This window comes from Alexandromys fortis, unplaced genomic scaffold (genome assembly GCF_014885135.2).
Source record: "Alexandromys fortis isolate MF-2015 unplaced genomic scaffold, M_Fortis_MF-2015_v1.1 scaffold_1, whole genome shotgun sequence".
Classification (NCBI taxonomy): Eukaryota; Metazoa; Chordata; class Mammalia; order Rodentia; family Cricetidae; genus Alexandromys; species Alexandromys fortis.
In genome coordinates this window covers 16432598-16453361 of record NW_026067927.1, presented here as the reverse complement: position 1 = coordinate 16453361, position 20764 = coordinate 16432598, and the positions used below count along the sequence as shown (strand labels likewise).

At 45.3% G+C, this 20764-nt stretch overlaps 1 protein-coding gene across 1 annotated transcript in view; it reads left to right on the top strand.

Moving 5' to 3' along the window:
• Positions 1-20764, top strand: part of Pkd1l3 (polycystin 1 like 3, transient receptor potential channel interacting) — a 51125-nt gene that overhangs the window by 8980 nt on the left and 21381 nt on the right. The window contains exons 4-15 of the mRNA XM_050143465.1: positions 530-1030; positions 3377-3508; positions 7881-8054; positions 10260-10387; positions 10477-10603; positions 11880-12008; positions 12824-13055; positions 14470-14663; positions 17117-17347; positions 19102-19203; positions 19448-19626; positions 20399-20545. Coding sequence (XP_049999422.1) covers positions 530-1030; positions 3377-3508; positions 7881-8054; positions 10260-10387; positions 10477-10603; positions 11880-12008; positions 12824-13055; positions 14470-14663; positions 17117-17347; positions 19102-19203; positions 19448-19626; positions 20399-20545 — 2276 coding nt within the window. The remainder of the gene's footprint in view (positions 1-529; positions 1031-3376; positions 3509-7880; positions 8055-10259; positions 10388-10476; positions 10604-11879; positions 12009-12823; positions 13056-14469; positions 14664-17116; positions 17348-19101; positions 19204-19447; positions 19627-20398; positions 20546-20764) is intronic.

Genomic DNA, 20764 nt, shown 5'->3' with positions numbered 1-20764 from the left:
TCAATCCACCCCATCCCCCACCCCCTTTCTTTACTAGCCTCCTGCTTCCTCCTCAAATGCAGGCTTTGAGGGAGCAGGCTTTGGCTCCCTCTGATGTCCTCAGACATGTTGGCAGAGCCCATGTCTCTTCCCTGCCCTCACGCTCACCTCTGACTTCCGGTCTGAAGCACAGTGTTCACCACCCCCCATCTGCGTTCCTAGAGGTCTCCTTCATGCACGTGTTCAGTACCTGATGCAATTTGTCTCTCAGTTTCCACTCCATGGAGGCCCTAAGAGGCCAGACACTAGGCTCATTTTGTTCTGTGCCCTGAGTCCTCTAGGACATGTCCTAGCATGTAGTAAGTGTTTAATAACTTATTGAACGATGGGCAGTAAACCCGTTGTCCTTAATGTACAGTGTGGGCCATGTTCGACAGCAGTGTCCTATAGGATATAGGAGGCTTAGTGTGCAGACAGAATACCACCCCAATGATGTTGTACTTGGTATAACATGATTCAGCCTCTTCCTTGACATGTTTTTATCTTCTAGTCTAAGACACTGTGCTTTTCCTTGGAAATTCCAAAAGCCATACCATGGATGATAAGCATGGCTTCAAACAGAAGCTCACAGGTGACATCAGCCACACCTGCACCCAGCAGCCCACCACAGGTGACAACAGCCACACCTGCACCCAGCAGCCCACCACAGGTGACAACAGCCACACCTGCACCCAGCAGCCCACCACAGGTGACAACAGCCACACCTGCACCCAGCAGCCCACCACAGGTGACAACAGCCACACCTGCACCCAGCAGCCCACCACAGGTGACAACAGCCACACCTGCACCCAGCAGCACACCACAGGTAACACCTGCCACACCCATATCAAACAGGTCACCATGGCCTGTCGTGACAGAGGTTACCAGGCCTGAATCCACTATTCCTGCTGGAAGATCTTTGGCAGACATCACTTCAAGCCCAAAGGAAGATTCTCACTCAGAAGTTCTCTCCACTCACCCTCAAACGTCATTTCCGAGTACAGCCTATCGGGTAAGTCTGGAAAACAGAAGGCAACTGGGTAGCTTCATGATCCTGGAAGGCACTTGCAGGCCTGGGGATGTAGCTCAGTGGCAAAACATTGGCCTAGCATGAAAAGAGCCCATGTGCCCTTCTCTTATGTCATCTCCAGAGTCATGATTTTTAATCGCGTTTTAATGGCCACCCTGTTACCTCCCAGGAGAACTGTATACTAAAAGCAAAAATGAAACAAGTCTAACCAGCGGGTTAAGTGTCCATTGCCCATTGCAGCACCTGAGGGCTCATTCCTCTGTAGGACTCACATATCCACAGTGTGTGTGTGTGTGTGTGTGTGTGCGCGCGCGCACGTGCGCGCGCACGCACACACAACCGTGTGAAGAACTTCTGCTAGCCACCCGCTGTATCAGAGGTGCTAGAGAAAAGGTAAAGCCACTGAGACAAGATGACTGACAAGGATCCCATTCCCCATGTCCGACCCAGTTTACATGCAGCCTGACACTTTACCCCTAAAACGTCCCTCTTGCTCTGACCTGTTTCACATGCTGTTGGCAGCCACATGCTCCCTCTTCTCCCAGCACTGTCTCCCACTGGGGAAGGACCAGCCTGCGAGAGCTTAAACCAAAAACGGGGTTTGGTTCCTTCCCTTAAACAAAGAGAAGCCAGAAATGTAGACTGAATATCCAGAAGTGTTTACAGAGAAATTACCAGAACTGTTAAGAGAATTTAGCAAGGTTGCCCAAGTCCAGATATGTGTTAAAACTAAGTGTTCATCAGTGGAGAAAATTAAATACAGCCAAGTGAGGAAACAGATACCTGTAATTCCAGTGCTCAGGAGGCTGAGACTGGAGGATTGCAGGATTAAGTTCAGCCTGGCCTACGTAAATGTTAAGGTGTGCCCATCTGGGTTCTAAAATACCAAACGAGGTATGTGTCCCCACAGCTGCCGGTAGCTAGGATAGCATCCAGGAAGCCCGACCTCACTGGGTCCTGGGGTGGCAGCTACAACTCGCCCATACATACCTTCATCAGTTCCTGTTTGTACTTCAGTTGTCAAAGCCATGATACAGTTCTAAAAGCGGCCTCTCCCACAAAGTCAGGTGTGGCCTATTAATGTGCCCCACGAGGATGGTGTGTTGGCTGATCTTGTGTCAACTTGACACAAGCTAGAGTTATCTGAAAGGAGAGAACCTCAATTGAGAAAATGCCTCCATAAGATCCGCTGTAAGGCATTTTCTGAGTTAGTGACTGACGAGGGAGGGCCTAGCCCATTGTGGGTGGGGCCGCCTGTGGGCTGGTTGTCCTGGGTTCTATAGGAAAACAGGCAGAGCAAGCCATGGGAGCAAGCCAGGAAGCAGCTCCCCTCCACATCCTCTGCATCAGCTCCTGCCTCCAGGCTCCTGCCCTGTTTGAGTTCCGATCCTCCCTACTTAACCCAGCATCTACAGAGCGCAGTGGGGCCTTGGTAAGGGTCTCTTGGCAATGTGTGTGATAAGCAGAGTGTACTTCAGAACCGAAACAAGCAGTTGGGTTTACATGGAAATGGGTAGCATTTGGACTTCAAGCACAGCTTTGTAGCTAGGGCCTTGCTCCGTTTGCTCCGTTTGTCCAGGGAAACATTCGGTACCTCACCTCCTGCTAAAACAGTATTCTGAAGGTTTCCCCCTTTGGAACATGAATTCTTCCCCGGTGTGGAAGCTTGAACTCGGGACCTTGTTCTTGCTAGAAAAGCTCTCTATGAACTCTTTCCTGTGATCTCACCAGCAACCTCATCTGCCATTATATTCATTCTATAAAATTCTTATTCATCTTCTCTCATGTATGAAGGAAGTGAAAATCAATTCCACCCCACTTGCTTCTGAAAGTAACAGCCCTTTTGGAGCCTGAGGTTCATGACATTTAGAAGGTCAGCTTTGTTTGGCCATTAACTTCGTATACTAAACTCCAAATGCATGATAAATCTGTATTAAGTAATTTTAACAAAATATTATCTTTTTTGTTGTTGTTGTTGTTTTCAAGACAGGCTTTCTCTGTATAACTTTGGAGCCTGTCCTAGAACTCGCTCTGTAGACCTCTTCCTGCCTCTGCCTCCCGAGTGTTGGAATTAAAGGTGTGCACCACCACTGCCTAGCACAAAATATTATCTTTTAATTTTTTACATTTATTTAGTTTTGTGTATGGAAGTGGGGATGTTCACATTCTATATTACTCACATGGAGGTCAGAGAACAACTTGGAGGAATCAGTCTGTCCATCCACCATGTGGGTTCCAGGGATCAAACAGGGGTCCTCAGTCTTAGCGGTAAGTGCCATTGCCTACTGAGCATCTCTCCAGCCTGACAAAGTCTTTTCTTCCCAACAGGTCACAGATCAGACAGCAGAGAAGTTGGTCCCAGAAATACCTGCTTTTCAAGCACACAGTGAACTCCAGAAAGCTTATGACATCCTCCAGAGAGTGAGAAACTCCCCTCCGACATCTCCTACACCGGCTCAGGTATTCACAAACGGGGAGGCGGCCGGAAGGGAAGGAAGGAGGTGGAGACTGTGCCAACCGCAGAACTGGGCGTCACAAAAGTACTTGGTGGAGACGGAGCTGAGTATCGGCAAATACAGTTGCGCCGTGAAGTCTGACTAGCGATGGTATTCTCAGAGTACTGATTGGGGAACTTCATTTTAATCCGTTTGTTAGGAGAAATCATGCAGCTGAGATCGATGTGCCGCTTGCCGTAGATACAACGTCTTGGGACAGGCGGCACAATCGGAATGCTCCCGGCCTTGCAGTTTCCTGCATCCATGCTTGCTGACATCACTTCCTCATAATTGGTCAGGCTGCTTCTTATGCATAAAAAGGTGGAAGCATAAGAAACTCAACTTTGGCGGTGGTGGCGCACTCCTTTAATCCCAGCACTCGGGAGGCAGAGGCAGGCGGATCTCTGTGAGTTCGAGACCAGCCTGGTCTACAAGAGCTAGTTCCAGGACAGGCTCCAAAACCACAGAGAGACCCTGTATCGGAAAAAAAAAAAAAAAAAAGAAACTCAACTTTCTCTTTTCTATGATTTTTACACTTGTAAATACATCACAATAAGCGTTTTGGTTGTTTGGTTGTTCGGTTTGGTTCTTTGGTTTGTTTGTTTGTTTTTACTTTTTTGCTTTTGAAATAGGGTCTCAGATATCCCAGTTTTGTCTCAAACCTGATGTGTAGCCTTAAACTGTTGATCCTCCTGCCTCTACCACCCCAGTTCCCATATAACAGAGAGGCACCCCCACCCAGTTTATGAGGTTCTGGGGCTCAAGCCTAGGGCTTCATACGTTCTAAAAAAACACTTTACCAAGTGAGCCACATCACTGTTCTGTCTGGATTTTTCAATTACAGAAGCAATACATTCTTTGGAAGAAAATTAAAGCAGAGCAAAGGCAATCATGAGGAAACAACCCCCAGACACCCATTTGCCCTTGCAAATCTCTTTAGCCAGATGTGACCATTGTTCCCTTTGCCGTCGATATATATGATGTTTCCTAAGTCACAAGCAGATGTGGCCCCTTCCCCTTTATTCCTTCTCTGAACTGCTTTGTGCCTTCATCCATCTTGTCACTCTTCACCTTGGGTCATTGATCTTGGTATCAGAGGCTTTTATTACGTTTTAAACTGTTTTTTATTGAGCTCTACATTTTTCTCTGCTCCCCTCCCTACCTCTCCCTTCCCCCTTAACCCTACCCCAAGGTCCCCACACTCCCAATTTGCTCAGGAGATCTTGTCTTTTTCTACTTCCCATGTAGATTAGATCTATGTGAGTCTCTCTTAGTGTCCTCATTGTTGTCTAAGTTCTCTGGGATTGTGATTTGTAGGCTGGCTTTCTTTGCTTTATGTTTAAAAACCACCTATGAGTGAGTACATGTGATAATTGTCTTTCTGGGTCTGGGTTACCTCAGTCAAAATGATGTTTTCTAGCTCCATCCATTTTCCTGCAAAATTCAAGCTGTCGTTATTTTTTCTGCTGTGTAGTATTCCGTTGTGTAAATGTACCACATTTTCCTTATCCATTCTTTGGTTGAGGGGCATTTAGGTTGTTTCCATGTTCTGGCTATGACAAACAAAGCTGCTATGAACATAGTTGAGCACATGTCCTTGTGGCACAATTGAGAATCCTTTGGATATATACCCAAAAGTGGTATTACTGGGTCTTGAAGGTTGTTTCCTAATTTTCTAAGAAATCGCCACACAGACATCCAAAGGAGTTGTACCAGCTTGCATTCCCACCAGCAATGCAGGAGTGTTCCCTTTACCCCACATCCTCTTCAGCATAAGTTGTCATCAGTGTTTTTGATCTTGGCCATTCTTACAGGTGTAAGAGTTGCTTTGATTTGCATTTCTCTGATGGTCAAGGATGTTGATCATTTCCTTAAGTATCTTTCAGACATTTTAGATTCCTCTGTGGGGAGTTCTCTGTTTAGGTCTGTACTCCATTATTTATTGGATTATTTGTTCTTTTGATGACCAATTTCTTGAGTTCTTTGTTAATTTTGGAGATCAGACCTCTGTCTGATGTGGGGTTAGTGAAGATCTTTTCCCATTCTGTAGGCTGCCATTTTGTCTTGTTGACCATGTCCTTTGCTTTACAGAAACTTTTTAGTTTCAGGAGGTCCCATTTATTGATTGTTTCTCTCAGTGTCTATGCTGCTGGGGTTCTATTTAGGAAGTGGTTCCCAGTGCCAATGTGTTCAAGTGTACTTCTCACTTTCTCTTCTATGAGGTTCAGTGCGGCTGGCTTTATGCTGAGGTCTTTGATTCATTTGGACTTGAGTTTTGTGCATGGTGATAGATATGGGTCTATTTTCATTCTTTTACATGTTAATATCCAGTTATGCCAGCACCATTTGTTAAATATGCTTTCTTTTTTTCCATTTGTTATTTTTTGCTTCTTTGTCAAAAATCAGGTGTTCGAAGGTGTGTGGATTAATATCTGGGTTTTCACTTCGGATCCATTGGTCCTCCTGTCTGTTCTTATGCCAATATCAGGCTGTTTTCAGTACTGTAGCCCTGTAGCTTTTATTATTAAGAGTAACTATTGTAGTTGATTGATTTTCACTCTTTGGCTCTTTGCTCTTTGGTGGCCCACCACCTAGCTCCAACACAGGCAAATTTTTTCTTACTTATGAATGCCCGGCCTTTGCTTTGCTTGTTTCTAGCCAGTTTTTCTTATGTTATCCCATCTATCTTTTGTCTCTGGGCTTTTATCTTTCTCTATCTGTATACCTTTCTTTACTTCTTACTCCATGACTGGCTGTGTTGTGAATGGCTGGCCCCTGATGTCCTCTCTCCTTCTTTTCTTGCTTCCCTATCTCTCCTCCCAGGTTTCTCCTTCTATTTGTCCTTTCTGCCTGCTAGACCCACCTCTCCTTCCTCCTGCCTTGCTATTGGCTGTTCAGCTCTTTATTAGACTATTAGGTGTATTAGACAGGCAAAGTAACACAGCTTCACAGAGTTAAATAAAGACAACATAAAAGAATGCAACCCATCTTTGCATCATTAAACAAATACTCCACAGCATAAACGAAGGTAATGCATCTTAAAATAATATTCCACAGCAAACTGTTGTTAACCATACTTCAAATATTTTGTGCCAGTGTCTTATTTTTTAATTTTGGAATGTGTTTGATTTTTTGTTTGTTTCTTTGTTTGCTTGTTTTGAGACAGGGTTTCTCTGTATAGTCCTGGCTGTCCTGGAACTCGCTCTGTAGACCAGGCTGGCCTCAAACTCACAGAGATCCACTTGCCTCTGCCTCCTGAGTGCTGGGATTAAAGATGTGCTCCACCACTGCCCAACTGATGCCTTTGATTTTTACAGAAGCTTTTAATAAATATAACTTTGAAAGGAAATAGCATCTCAAAATAAAAATAGTAGCACCTGTGTGGGTATCCAGTAACCATCCAGTCAAACTTGCCTAGCATTTCCTTTTGGTAGTTAGTTGATTGGTCTTACTATGCCACCTGAGCTGGCTTTCAACTTACTTTCAATCCCCCTGTCTCTGACTCCTGGGTGCTAGGATTAATAGCATGCATCACCGCATTTGGCCGCCTAGGCTTTCTTACTCCTGCATAAAAGAGAAATGGTGTTTTCTCTTGTGTTTAGAACTGTTTTTTAGGTATCTGAAAACTTGATGTGGCCGTCCGTGCCTTCACACAGAGCCCTCCTACTCAGCATTTGGCCAGGCATTGCTCTTTTCCCAAGCATGCCTCTTTTAGTTGATTCTGTTCACTTAAACAGCTTGTCTACTTAACGCTCCAAGTTCCTTAGAATAACATTAAGCACAATCCTCCTCCATAGGTGGTATGGAGTCATCTATTTTTCTTGCCCACCAAATGGTGATGTTTCTTCTGATAAAATACCTTTGAACTATATAATATCAATAATGGATATTGATGTGGGGCTGTGGAATATCTCTGTTGGTGAAGTACCTGTACACAAGCTTGAGAACCTGAATACACATCTGCAGCACCTACGTAAAAGCCAGATGTGGCCCTGCATGTCTGGACATCTACTAATGAAGAGGTGGAAACAGACAGATCCCTAGAGTTTGCTGACAGCTAAGCTAGCCGGTTGGTAAGACCTCCATTCAATGAGAGACCCTGTCTCAAAAAACATGGTGGAGAGCAACTGATGAAGACACGTGACATCAATATGCACATTCTCCAGATGCACATTCACCCACGTGAATATTTGCACACAACATACATACATCTATACATATACGAAGAGAAGGAGAGAGAGGAGGGGGAGGGAGAGAATATTGAGCTGCTTGTAAGAAGGCAAGAATCAATTTAAAACAGTCACGAGTTACACGCATCTCCTTTCTGACGTCCCTAGGTCAGCGTGGCCAATTTGCTCATCGACCTGAGTGAGCAGTTGCTGCTGCTGATCCTGTTTCAGAACAACGGCAGTAGGAACTTCATAACTCCCACAAGCCCCTTGCAGGCTCTCGGAAGCACAATAACAACCATGGAAGGAAGTCAGCAGGTTCTTCTGCCAGACACCGAGCAGGTGAGGGTGCTGCATGCAGCTGGCCCACTCTGTAGGAGCTTTGACCTTAGCAGCCAGCCACACAGTCTCCAGAAGAGACAGCTAAAGAAACTACTGAGTCTTCTCCGGTCTCTTTTTCTACCCCACCAGTGCAGAGGCTACACTATGTTCACTTTATAATCAAGTGAAACAGACTTAGTAACACATATTATAAACCCTCCATGAGACGGCCAACACCCTTAGCTGTTAGGAAAATGCAAGCTAGAACTAAGAAGCTGAATATAGTGTTATCCCAGCACTAGGGAGCCTGAGATGGGGGGATAGCAAGTTCAAGGCCAGCGTGGGATGCATAGCAAGACCTTGTTGGAAGGTGAGGGAATAGGAAGAAAGGAAAGGAGAAAGGAAGCGAGGGAGGGAGGGAGGAAAAGAAGGAAGGAAGGAAGGAAGGAAGGAAGGAAGGAAGGAAGGAAGGAAGGAAGGGGAAAAAGAGCCATAACAATTTACACCAAAAACTATGGATAAGCCAGGTATGGTGACACATGTCTGTGATTACAGCACTCAAGAGGCAGAGGCAGATGGTCGTGAGGTTATATTATATATTAAAGTTATTCTTGGCAGCACACTGAGTTTGAGGCCAGCCTGAGACTCTTAAATCAACGTCAGAGAGAAATTATGGTCAGTAATAAGTATTAGCAAGGATGATGAGAAATCATAATTGTTGTAAATTGTTGTATTGGGAGACAAAGCAGCAGCCCCTCAAAGTGTTAGAAACAGGTCTGGCTGCATCTCCTAGCAATTCTGCTCTTTCGGTTTATATACAGGAGAGAATTGAAAAAGCTGATCCACACAAAAACGTGTTCAAAAGAGGGTTTTTCAAACAGAAAAAGAGCACAAAGTGGAAACAGTTCCACTGTGTGTGATCTGAGGGGTGGATAAAATACATACGGACACACACAAGGACACACGATACAGCTTGGGGAACCCTCAGGAACTCCACGCCCAGGACAGGCCATCTACTGTAATAGATGGGAAATGTCCAGAAGCATCAGGTCTGTGGAAGCCTGAGAGGGCCAGGTTATTTCAAGGGGATGAATTTAAAAAGCCAGATTGTGGTATTGGTACATATGGAGATGTAAACTTATATACGCCGAGTGGGTGAGTTCTACCACATTTTGGAATTTGATCTCAATGGAGCTGGTTTTAAATACTCATCGTGTTGCTGAGGCTGCAGCTCAGTTGGTAAGGTGCTTGCTTTCCTGCAAGAAGCCCCATGCTCCATCCGCAGCACCCCATAGACTGAGCGTACACAGCATTTGGGATTGAGGCGGGAGGATCAGAAATACTAAGTGATCTTTGGCTACAGAGTTCGTTCAAGGTCAGCCTGGGATACAGGACACCTTGTCATTCCACCCCACAAAGAGCACCTAACGTAAGAACATTGATGGAAACTCATATCAGGGGCAGGAACAGAAGTTCCTCACAGGACTGGTTAACCGGTTAGAACTTCTGTGATCACAGGGAGTTTGGAATGGTACAAGTTCAGAACCAAGTTATCTTGGGCCGTCATTCGCCGTCTTAATAACCACTTGTTGTCGGTATGTGATCTGGCCTCTGTGTGACGATTGGGTAAATCCTTTGAAACGTCCAAACAGACACCTAGCTCCCAGTAACCGAAAACCTTAGAATGCTATCAGACAGCAGCTGAGGCCTATAGAATAGAGTCCCCCAATCTCTTTAACCCACCTACCCAATGATTCCACCAATGTATTCGAAAACTCCTTCATTTAAGACTTTGTTCTGTCACTATAAAAACTTCACCCAACTGTCACCACGATGGGATATGGAATTTGGGTGACCTGAATCTGAGTCCTGGACCTTGGTCACTCAACCCAAGATGAACTCTCTTATTTGCTTTGAGGTAAGAGCTGTTTCTTTCATCAATATGGCCATATATATATATATATATAGTATTCATATTATATTATCATATATTATAAAATAATATATTTTGTTTATATAAACACACACACATTTTCCTTGGCTGGCCCTCTTGTGTGATGCAAAGTTGTTAGTGATACTCTACACACTTCTATGAGGTTCCAAAGTTCACATCTGTGCTGTTCTCTTTCTTAACACCACTATCAGAATCCCTGTTCCCCTTGTAAGCCTATCAGAACCACTTCAGTGGCAGTCTGCAGGTCACAAGGAATCTCACTCTAACTGCAGGTTGAGGACATGCTGGAGATGTCCTTGATGGCCCTGGGAGAGATCCACAAAGCATTTTCCCAACAGAGCCTGCCTCTGGAGTCGGCAGTGACCTTGACCTCTCCTGTGGCTACAGTGGTGTTGAGCAGGTTAGCAGGCTGGAGAATTGGGGACGTTTCATTTTGGTTTTGACTTTTAGAGGGCATCCAGGAACTGACTGTCATTTCAATTCTTGCAGCCACAATGTATCATCTTTGCCCCTGAGCACTTATACTCTGGATGGCCCCGCACCCTTGAGGCTAGGTTTTCCATCCGCAAAAGCACTGAAAGAACTCTTGAATAAATACCCAGGAGTGAACCTTCAAGTGAGTATGAACTTGGAGATGGAAATGAAGATGGTATATGATGGCTGTTTGGGAATGTAGGGGAGACAACACACACCAGCTGAGCCACATAAAGAAACTGTGGGCATGGGCTGGAGAGATGGCTCAGTGGTTAAGAGCACTGGCTGCTCTTCCAGAGGTCGTGAGTTCAATTCCCAGCAACCACATGGTGGCTCACAACCACCTGTAATGAGATCTGGTGGGCATACATGGAGGCAGAGTGTTGTATACACAATAAAGGAAGGAAGGAAGGAAGGAAGGAAGGAAGGAAGGAAGGAAGGAAGGAAGGAAGGAAGGAAGGAAGGAAGGAAGGAAGGAAGCAAGAAAGAAAGAAAGAAAGAAAGAAAGAAAGAAAGAAAGAAAGAAAGAAACTGTGGGCACTAATTTATATTTCATACTGAGAAGAGAAAGGTTGGGAGACAGCTCAGTAGGTAAGAACATGTGCTCTGTCAATAAGAGAACCAGTTTGAATCTCCAGCACCCATATGAATGGGTGGATGGCTGTGTGTGCCTGTAACCTCAGCTTGCGGTGCAGAGACTGGCAATTTATGAGAGTCCATTGACCAGCCAACCTAGACAAAAACACAAGCTTCTGCTTCAGTGAGAATCCCAAGCAGAGAGCAGTAGAGGAAGATTCCCAGTGTCTTGCTCTGGCCTCTCCGTGCCTGCTCATTGCCATAAACTCTCGCATGCAGACTCACATATGTAACACACACACACACACACACACAAATCTAGTATATAGCTAGGTTTGACAGCAGGTGCCTGTTTTCCTAGCACTTGAGAGACAGCAGCAGGAGGAATGTGATGAATTCAGGGTTCAGGGATCGCCTGGGCTATGTTGCAAGTCTCAAAAATACAAAAATCCAGCAAGAGTTTGGGAGTATTAAATATGCAGATTTAACTAAGTTTTTGCTTTGTGATTTGAATTGATCTCAACTACTGACAAAGCTGGGATTATCTGAATCATAACTGATTCAGTGTAAAAAAAAATCACACCAACAGTATCGGAGTTTAGAATACTTGCTGCCTACTACAAACAAGCAGATGCATGAAAAAGATGGTGAGGACCCGAAATGCAGCGCTCTCTTTCATTGTTTCTCATCAGCGTTACAATGTTTAACACCCCTTCTTTACCTAACACATTGTTGGGGAATCCCAGGATTTAATTTGGAGTTGCTACCTTGTAATCTGTTGGAGGGGTCTCCTGCAAGAACAATTTGGCAACTGGAGGAACTGGAATTTGCTTCCTCGGCAGGTAACAGGACTGGCTTTCAACCCTTTTGAGACTTCGGATGACAGGAATATTGTTGGAAGTATTGGAAATGTGCTATTGAGCTCTGATTACCAATCGCTCCAAGTCCATGATTTAATAGAAGATATCGAGGTAATAGTTTCTTGGTGGGAACAGGACATCCTGGGAAAGAGGATGGAAAGATACAACAACTTTGCATTTTAGGCTCATGTCAGAGCTAAGTAGACTTGCTGCCTTTAATCCCAGCACTATCTCTATGGGTTCAATGCCACCTAGAATACAGAGGGAGTTCTCTATGCCAGGAAGGCTACCCAGTGCTGTGGGATAATGCTCTCATACACTGCAAAGATTTGTCACTTGTATTAGTTTAATAAAATTCTGATTGGCCAGTAGCCAGGCAGGAAGTATAGGCAGACCACCAGACTAAGAGAATTCTGGGAAGAGGAAAGGCTCAATCTGCAGTCACCTGCCAGATGCAGAGGAAACAAGACAAAAATGCCTCACTGATAAAAGGTTGGCTAAACATAGACAGGAATTATGGGTTAGTTTAAGTTGTGAGAGCTTGTTGATAATAAGCCTAAGTTAATGGGTCAAGCAGTTTATGGTTAATATAAGCCTCTGTGTGTTTCTTTGAGACTGAATGATTGTGGGGTGGGGTGGGACAGAAACCTCTCTACAACACAGTGAGACCCTGTTTTTATTTTTATTTTTTTAAAAAGGATTCATATCAGGGCCAGTATTTTGTTGCATATCTCAGGAAGCTTCATGAAGAGATAGACCTTGCTCAGTCCCAGGAGAAGCCATTTGAGACTATATACCCTTCACTAATTACTGGCATCGGGTCCTAAGACCCAACGGAGAAAGCTTGGGAAGTTCCTTACCTCATCACTATAAGGAATACAGAAAGGCCCATCTTAACCCGGAGGATTAACTGTCTCTCTTTCTAGATCGTGCTCTGGAGAAATGCCAGCATGGAGATCCAGCCCACCAACCTCAACACAAGTACAGACCGTTTCACAGTCACAGTGAATGTCACCTCTGTGGAGAAAACACTTATTGTAACCATCGAACCCGAAAGTCCTCTTCTAATGACACTCTACCTGGGCTTCCAGGACAAACAGAACCACACTCACTTCTACCACAACACCAGCCTTCCGAGGGACCAGGTGTGGCAGAAAGGTATTGGCCATCAGATATCTGAAAGTTTATTGGTGATATGTTTTTCTTATTTTTAACTTGTGATTGTGAGGTAATTGTAGGTTCACCTGCAGCTATGAGATGAGGCAGCATGCATGTTTTTTTAACCAACCCTCCTAATGGTTGAGCTACAAGTTCACAACCAGAAAGTGACCTTGACCCAATGCACTGTCAATATGTGTGTGTGTGTGTAGAGAGAGAGAGAGAGAGAACACATACACACACACACACACATATATATGATAAAGCAAATTTTATGAAATCCTAATTGTAGAACCCAATGATAACATGAGTATATACTATCAAACTCAACTTTCAGTGTTGTTGAAAACACCCATAAACATATTAGGGAACATAGTTCTGTGGTAGAACATGTGTTTAGTATGACAAGGCTGAGATTCAATCCTTATGATGAAAAAAAATTGAGACCAACTATAAGAAATAAAATTCTAGTGCCATGGCCATATCATATTATTTCAAGTTTGATAAGATATAGATGAATGTACATGAAATACATATCCCAATTTTTATTTTTAGTCTTAGATTTGAGTAAGTGTCAGAGATACTAAGTCTTGATATAAGACAAAAGAGCATCATCAGAGAAGTTAGGAATCTGCCTCCGTCTCTCAAGTGCTAGCAAGGATTAAAGATCTGTGCCACCATGGTGGGTTTATTGATGCTGGGGATCAAACCCCATATATGTTAGGCAAGCACTCTTCTCACTGAGCTACAGTGCCTGTCTCTTAGTCAGTGTTTTATTGCTGTGAATGACCACAGCAACTTTTACAAAAGAAAGCATTTAATTGGGGCTTGCTTGGTTTCAGAGGTTTGGTTCATTGTCATCATGGAGGGGAGCATAGCAGCGTGCAGGCAGACACAATGCTGGAGAAGTAGCTGAGAGTTCTATATCCAGGTCTGCAGGCAGCAGGAAGAGAGAGAGACACTGGGCCTGGCTAGACTTTTGAAACAGCAGAGCACATACCCAGTGACACACTTCCTCCATCCAAGGCCACACCTACTCCAACAAGGTCACATCCTCTAATCCTTCTCAAGTAGTGCCACTCCTTGATGACTGGGTGTTCAAACAAGTTAGCCGATGGGGTCTATTTTTATTCAAACCAGCACACAGCCCAAGTGTGATGGTTTCATTTTCTAAAGCTCACAGTGCATTCCAATTCATTAGACCTAAGTGCACATGAATCAAAAGAACATGATTCCTGTTACTAGAACGGATTGGATGCAGAGTTCAGGACTGTGTCACCGGTCTTTATTGTACACATTTCTGGTACTTGATTTGTATCCGCATTTGCAAGATCATAGTAATAAACAATAGTCGTTGTGGATCTGAAGGTATTTCATCCCATTGGAAGTACAATCCATGATTCTTTGTTCTAAGATGAGGAGTACACATGGGTGCTGACACCGGAGAGCCTGCAGTACGGGACTGGCACCTACTACATAATGGCAGTGGTAAATAAAAGTACAGAGGCCACACAGCACACACCTATCCTGGTCTCCGTGGTAACTGCTGTCACCCAGTGCTATTTCTGGGACCGAAACAACAGGACATGGAGGAGCGATGGATGCCAAGTAAGAGGGGAGTGGGGGGCTCTCTTAGACCTTCCCTGCATCCCTTTCCCTGTCCTCCTTGGGCATAGGCCAGACACAACAGCAATAGGAAGGGAAAGAAATCGTCCTGGGGACAAAGAGGACAGTAGCCTGTGGTAGCCTGGCAGATATGTCTCTGGAACAGCAGGTCCATGCTGTGTTTTTCTAATTTCCATCTCAGAGAAGTTGCAGGCAAGCCCGGCAGTGCTGGGCACCTGATAGCCATAAATGAAAGAGAAAGCAGATGTGGGAGCTGCTTGCTAAATCTGCGGTGGCTAAAAGAAACAAGCCTCCTGCTAGACAGAAGAGAACATTTCCAGTTGTGAATGTTATAGACAGGGGTGGAGAGGTGGCTCAGCAGCTGAGAGCATTTCCTGCTCTTCCAGAGGACCCAAGTTCAGTTTCCAACACCCATATATTGGGTTACAGCTGTCACCTGTAACTCTAGGGGATCTAGTGCCTATTTCTAGCCTCTTCAAGCACACACACACACATGCACACACTTACACACATGCATGTGCACACACATGCATGCACACACACATGCACGCACACATGCACGCACACACATGCACACACACACACGCACACACACAAATAAAAATAAAAGTAAGCCTTAAAAAAGAATACATTGTAGATTCTTGTACACCCCATGCAGGCAAGGACAGATTGTCACATTTACAGACACCTTGTCCCTGGTATCTGACCCTTTCAGACAACATCATACCTCTCAGTACATAGCCCAGGTTGGCCTCTAGTTCTCCCCATGCATCACCACACCCAGCTTGCATATCCTTGATCCTGTGGGTGCCAGCCCGATCTACTGTCTACTTCGGGGACACCACACTGATGCAAGCCCCTGGTAATTGTGAAGCTCTTTTTCCAAGGTCTGGGACTGGATCTGGGTGTTGTGGTGTTTGTGTGTAGCCCCAGCACTTGGGAGGCAGAACATGGGGGCATGAGTTCAAGTCCAGCCTGAGCTACATAGTGAGACCCTATGTTTAAAAAAAAAAAAGCTTGTCAGCCTGGTCTACAAGAGCTAGTTCAGAACAGGCACCAAAAGCTACAGAGAAAACTTGTCTCAAAAAAAAAAAAAAAAAAAAAAAAAAAAAAAAAAAAAAAGCTTGTCAAGGACAAAATGAAATTCTCAAGAAAACAACTGCCTCAAACAGTAATTTCTGGCAGCTGCTTCTCAGGCAAATCCCCCAGTCAGGAGCATCTTAAGAAGCAGGTTCTGCTGTTGGCTGTGGGTGAGCTAGGCAATGCCGCCGCACCACATTTCAGAGAAACCATTCATTGAAGAGCAAGACTCAAGAGCGTTTATGCTGTCAGGACACAAGCACTGATAACAGAATCATTAGGATGCTTCTACTCCACTGAAGCCCTCTGTGATGCTGCCTCTGAGTACGGGAGAGTAGTCATTGTACTGAGCAGTCAGGACTTAGCATCGTGTGGCAGAATTAAGGAATTAGTCGTGGAGGCAATATTTTCAGTGGAAGGGATCAATCCCATCCAAGGCTTCAGGCTTGCTAGGGAAGCACTCTACCACTGAGCTCATGTTAGAGGCCTTCGTTCACCAATTCAAACATATATTGGTAGCTTCCATTCATTCATACTTATTGGTACAATTTAAAAAATACATATTATGAAGAAATATTATCCCATATGGAGAATTAGAGGGAATAATTTAAAAGCTCTAAACATAAACCACGTAGTTTGCTCAAAGTTATTCTTTTTCTAATTCTGAGGGTTTTGGGGGTTGTTGTTATTTTATTTTGAGACTAATTATGTAGGGTCTAATTATGTAGCCCAAGCTGGCCTGAATCTCATAGAAATCCACTGGTTGGGGGAGGATTGAAGGGAGGAGGGGAGAGGCAAGGAGGGGAGCAGAGAAAAATGTAGCACTCAATAAATATCAATTTAAAAATCCACTTGGTTATGCTGGGATTATAGGCACAGGCCATCACACCTGGCCTCATCCAGAGTCTTAAAAATAATTAAACTCTCAGGAATAATAGAAAGCACATGTGTACTGTTTCCACTCCCTCCCTCCTGTCGAGGGTAGCCCCGGCCCTGGATTTGCTGCACATACTCAATAGACACCTTACATGCGAGGTACCACGTTAGAAACTGGGGGTGCAGCAGTGGAACATCAGTGAAGAAGATTGCACACATGCAGGGCTGCCTAGCAAGCCAGCCTGAATGCAACCCCTAGAATCCACATGGTAGAAGGGGAGGACTCATTCCTGCAAGCCGTCCTCTGGCATCCACATCTGCCCTGTGGTGCATGATCAGCCACGCACATGCACAGAAATAAGCGTATAGAAAACAATCTTCATATCCTCTTCTGTCTCAAGGCTGCCGGTGTTGCATTTCCTGCTTGCTGCTCCTTAGCGCACTCTACCTTAGACTTGGCGTCTTCCATCTCCTTCCAGGTAGGGCTGCAGAGCACCATGCTGAAGACGCAGTGTCTCTGTAACCACCTGACCTTCTTCAGCAGTGACTTCTTCGTCCTGCCCAGGACGGTAGATGTGGAAAACACCATCAAACTGCTTCTTCATGTGACCAGCAACCCTGTTGGGGTGTCGCTGCTGGCCAGCCTTTTAGGATTCTATCTCCTCCTAGGCACGTGGGCTTGGAGGAAGGATCGAGCAGACTTGCAGAAGGTGAGAAGGCCTGGGCTCCAAAGGCCACCGTGTCTTGAGTGTGTCGAGTTAGATGGGGGAGGGGGGGAGGTAGGCATTACAGGCCAGGAGCAGAGACATTTGAGTGGGGTAGTATTACATTTTTCTGCTTGTCTACTGTCACAAAACAAAGTCGCTTTTTTCTTTTTCTTTCTTTGTGGGATTTTGTTGTTGTTGTTTGTTTGCTTGCTTAGTGCAAAGGTTGTATCATAACAAGAGTCAAGCAGATTAGAAAAAAAATCAGGAGATAGCTGTCATAGGAACTCAACTGAAATCAAACTCATTTTTGTTTGGTTTTTTTTTTTTTTTCAACACAGGGTTTCTCTGTGTAGCCTTGGCTGTCCTGGAACTTGCACTGTAGAGCAGGCTGGCCTCGAACCTACCTGCCTCTGTCTCCCAAATGCTGTGATTAAAGGTGTGCGCCACCACCGCTTCCCAGCTATGGGACTCATATTTACCTCACCTTATACACTAGAAAAAGGTATGCTGAGTCAAATTATGGTTTAACATAACTACAGTATACAGGAAACTAGGAAAGCATGCTTCCCTGGGGCTGGTGATATGGCTCCCTGGATAAAGGTGCTTGGCATTAAGCCTAGTGAACTGAGTTTGATCCCAATATGCACACGACAGAGAGAGAACAGCAGTTGACTTCTGACCTCCGCTTGTGTGTCATGGCACATCTGTGCCTCCATCCTACACACACATAAATAAATGCTAAAATTTTTAAAAATTATTTTCTGTGTCGTGAGACACAATCTTATACTGTCCCCCAACCTGAGCCAGGAAACACATGATATAGTCCAGGCTGGCCTTGACCTCACGGTAATCCTCAAGGGCTAAAATTACAGATGTGAGGCACCTTACTTAGCTAGGCAAATTTCTTTTAGACAGGATCTCACTGAGTAGTACTGGCTAGCCTGAAACTCACTGCATAGCCCAGGCTGGCCTCAAACCCACAGAGATCCACCTGCCACTGCCTCCCAAGTGCCACCACACCTAGCTATGATTAGAAAAAAATTTGAAACAGTGAAATACTTTGGCATCTTTTTCTTAATTTCTGTTTTATACATTTCTTCTTTTTTTTCTTCAAGGCTTCATACATGCTAGGCAAGGGCTCTACCAAATAGCCACACTGGAGCCCCTTGTTTGTACTTGGAAGTTCTGGGAGTGGAGTCCTGGGTGAAATGTCACCAGCTTTAGAAACTAAAAGTACAAGACAGGCCAGGCAGTGGTGGTGCACGCCTTTAACCCCAGCACTCAGGAAGCAAAGGCAAATGGAGCTCTGAGTTCGAGGCCAGCCTGGCCTACAAAGTGAGTTCCAGAACAGCCAAGGCTGTACACAAAGAAACCCTGTCTCAAACAAACAAACAAACAAACAAAAAAGACAGCAGCTTAGTTTTCATTTCATATAAACAGCAAATGAGTCCATGGCCCCCACCATTCTTCTGAAACTCCAGTTTCCCTGGGTGTCCTCTGCATTGCAAGCTCCTCCTGAGCGGGAGGGAGGTGGAGGGCTTGATGCCTGAGGCCTCAGGTGAATCTGAGGATGTTCCCTTTTAAAGCCTGGAGTTTCAGACTTCGTCCCTCTGGTCACTTGGCCTGGGTGCTTGCCTGGTGACATCACTTCCCACTGCTTCCCATGGGGTTCCAACGCTGCCACGGAGCAGCCTGTTCCCAGCTGGGCTCTACCGAATAGAGACCTGGCAAGCTCATCTCTTCTTCTCTGCCCACAGGTGAAGTTGACCATCCTGGCTGACAACGACCCCGGCTCTGCATTTCACTACCTTATCCAGGTCTACACTGGGTATCGAAGGAGGGCTGCTACAACAGCCCAGGTTAGCAGGGCCACGTTGATTGCTGTGTGTCTTCTGCGACGAGGCACACTCTAACCTGGCCATATCTTGGTGTCCAATAGTGCTTTAAAAGAAATCACGGGGATTGGCATTGCCTAGGCCTGAAGTGTATGTGAGGAACCCTTGTCCAACTTGTCCAACTTCCCATGGCTGCTTCTTTCCACTTAAGGAAAAGCCCAAATGCGTCCCAGGGCCTTGTGTTTTATCTCTCCTCGTCACATCTTAGGTTGTCATCACCCTCTATGGCTCCGAGGGGCACAGCGAGCCCCACCATCTTTGTGACCCACAGAAGAGAGTCTTCGAGCAGGGAGCACTGGATGTTTTCCTCCTCTCCACTGGGTCCTGGCTGGGGGACCTGCATGGCCTTCGGCTGTGGCATGACAATTCTGGCGACAACCCTTCTTGGTAAGTACCTGCCCTGTGCTGGCTTATTTTTCTTTTAATTTTTTTGTTTGTTTTCTTTTAATTTTTACATTTATTTGTTTGTTTGTTTGTTTGTTTTGTATGCGTACGTGTGCATCGTTCACCCGTGAATGGAGGTTAAGGGTCGATGTGAGAGTCTCTCTTCCACCAGACGGGTTCTGAAAATTGAGCTCAGGTCGTAAGACTTGATGGCAAGAACCTTTACCCACTGAGCCCCCTCACTGGCTCCGGTGTCTAGGTCCCCTGTAACCTTGCGGGAGACCAACAAGTTTCCACCGTAAACAATAATGTATTCAGCCAAATCATAACGAGCGGCTGCTGGATTCAGGCCTTTAGAGAAGAAAACCCAGAGAGAAATAAGGGCACTAATGATACAGGGAGGGGAGGATTGTATAATGGGGGACGAGCCCCCCTCATTTTTAAGGCGTCATAACTGTGAACAGCAGACAGTCACGGTGACTTTAAGAAATAGTAGAACATTATCACGCATGGAACAAAAAAAGTTGAAAGATACACTCACACACACACACACACACACACATATCTTCTCAGGCAGTGAAGTCTGCAGTCAGCCATCTTGGACATGACCTTCCTGAGGGCAGCAGGTGAGACTGGCTTGCCTGCCTATCCTTATTGCCTGGCAAAGCATCAGTTGCTTACCTGGGTCCTCACTGCAGGTGCAAGGTGACCCTCTTATCGCACAGCAGACAGTCGGTGCCCACTTCCTAACATGGCGGCCCTGATCTGACTGCAGGTATGTAAGCCAAGTGATCGTCAGCGACATGACTGTGAAGAAGAAATGGCATTTCCGGTGCAGTTGTTGGCTGGCCGTGGACTTGGGCCACTGCGAGCGTGATCGGGTCTTCACACCCGCCTCCAGGAGGGAGCTCTCTTCCTTCAGGTACAGTTGTCCCTGCAGACACTGACGCACGCTTCTTAGAGGGCTATATATTAGGTCTTTACTCCTAGTCGTCTCTCCATCAAACTTTTCAACTCACAATTTTGGACTCTTCTTGGCAATTCCTTCCTCAGACCAAAATGAATGGCTGCAAGAGGCCAAGCATGTGATCTTACATAAAACGCCAAAATGTGGTCCCTAACCTCTCCTCAGGAATGTTCC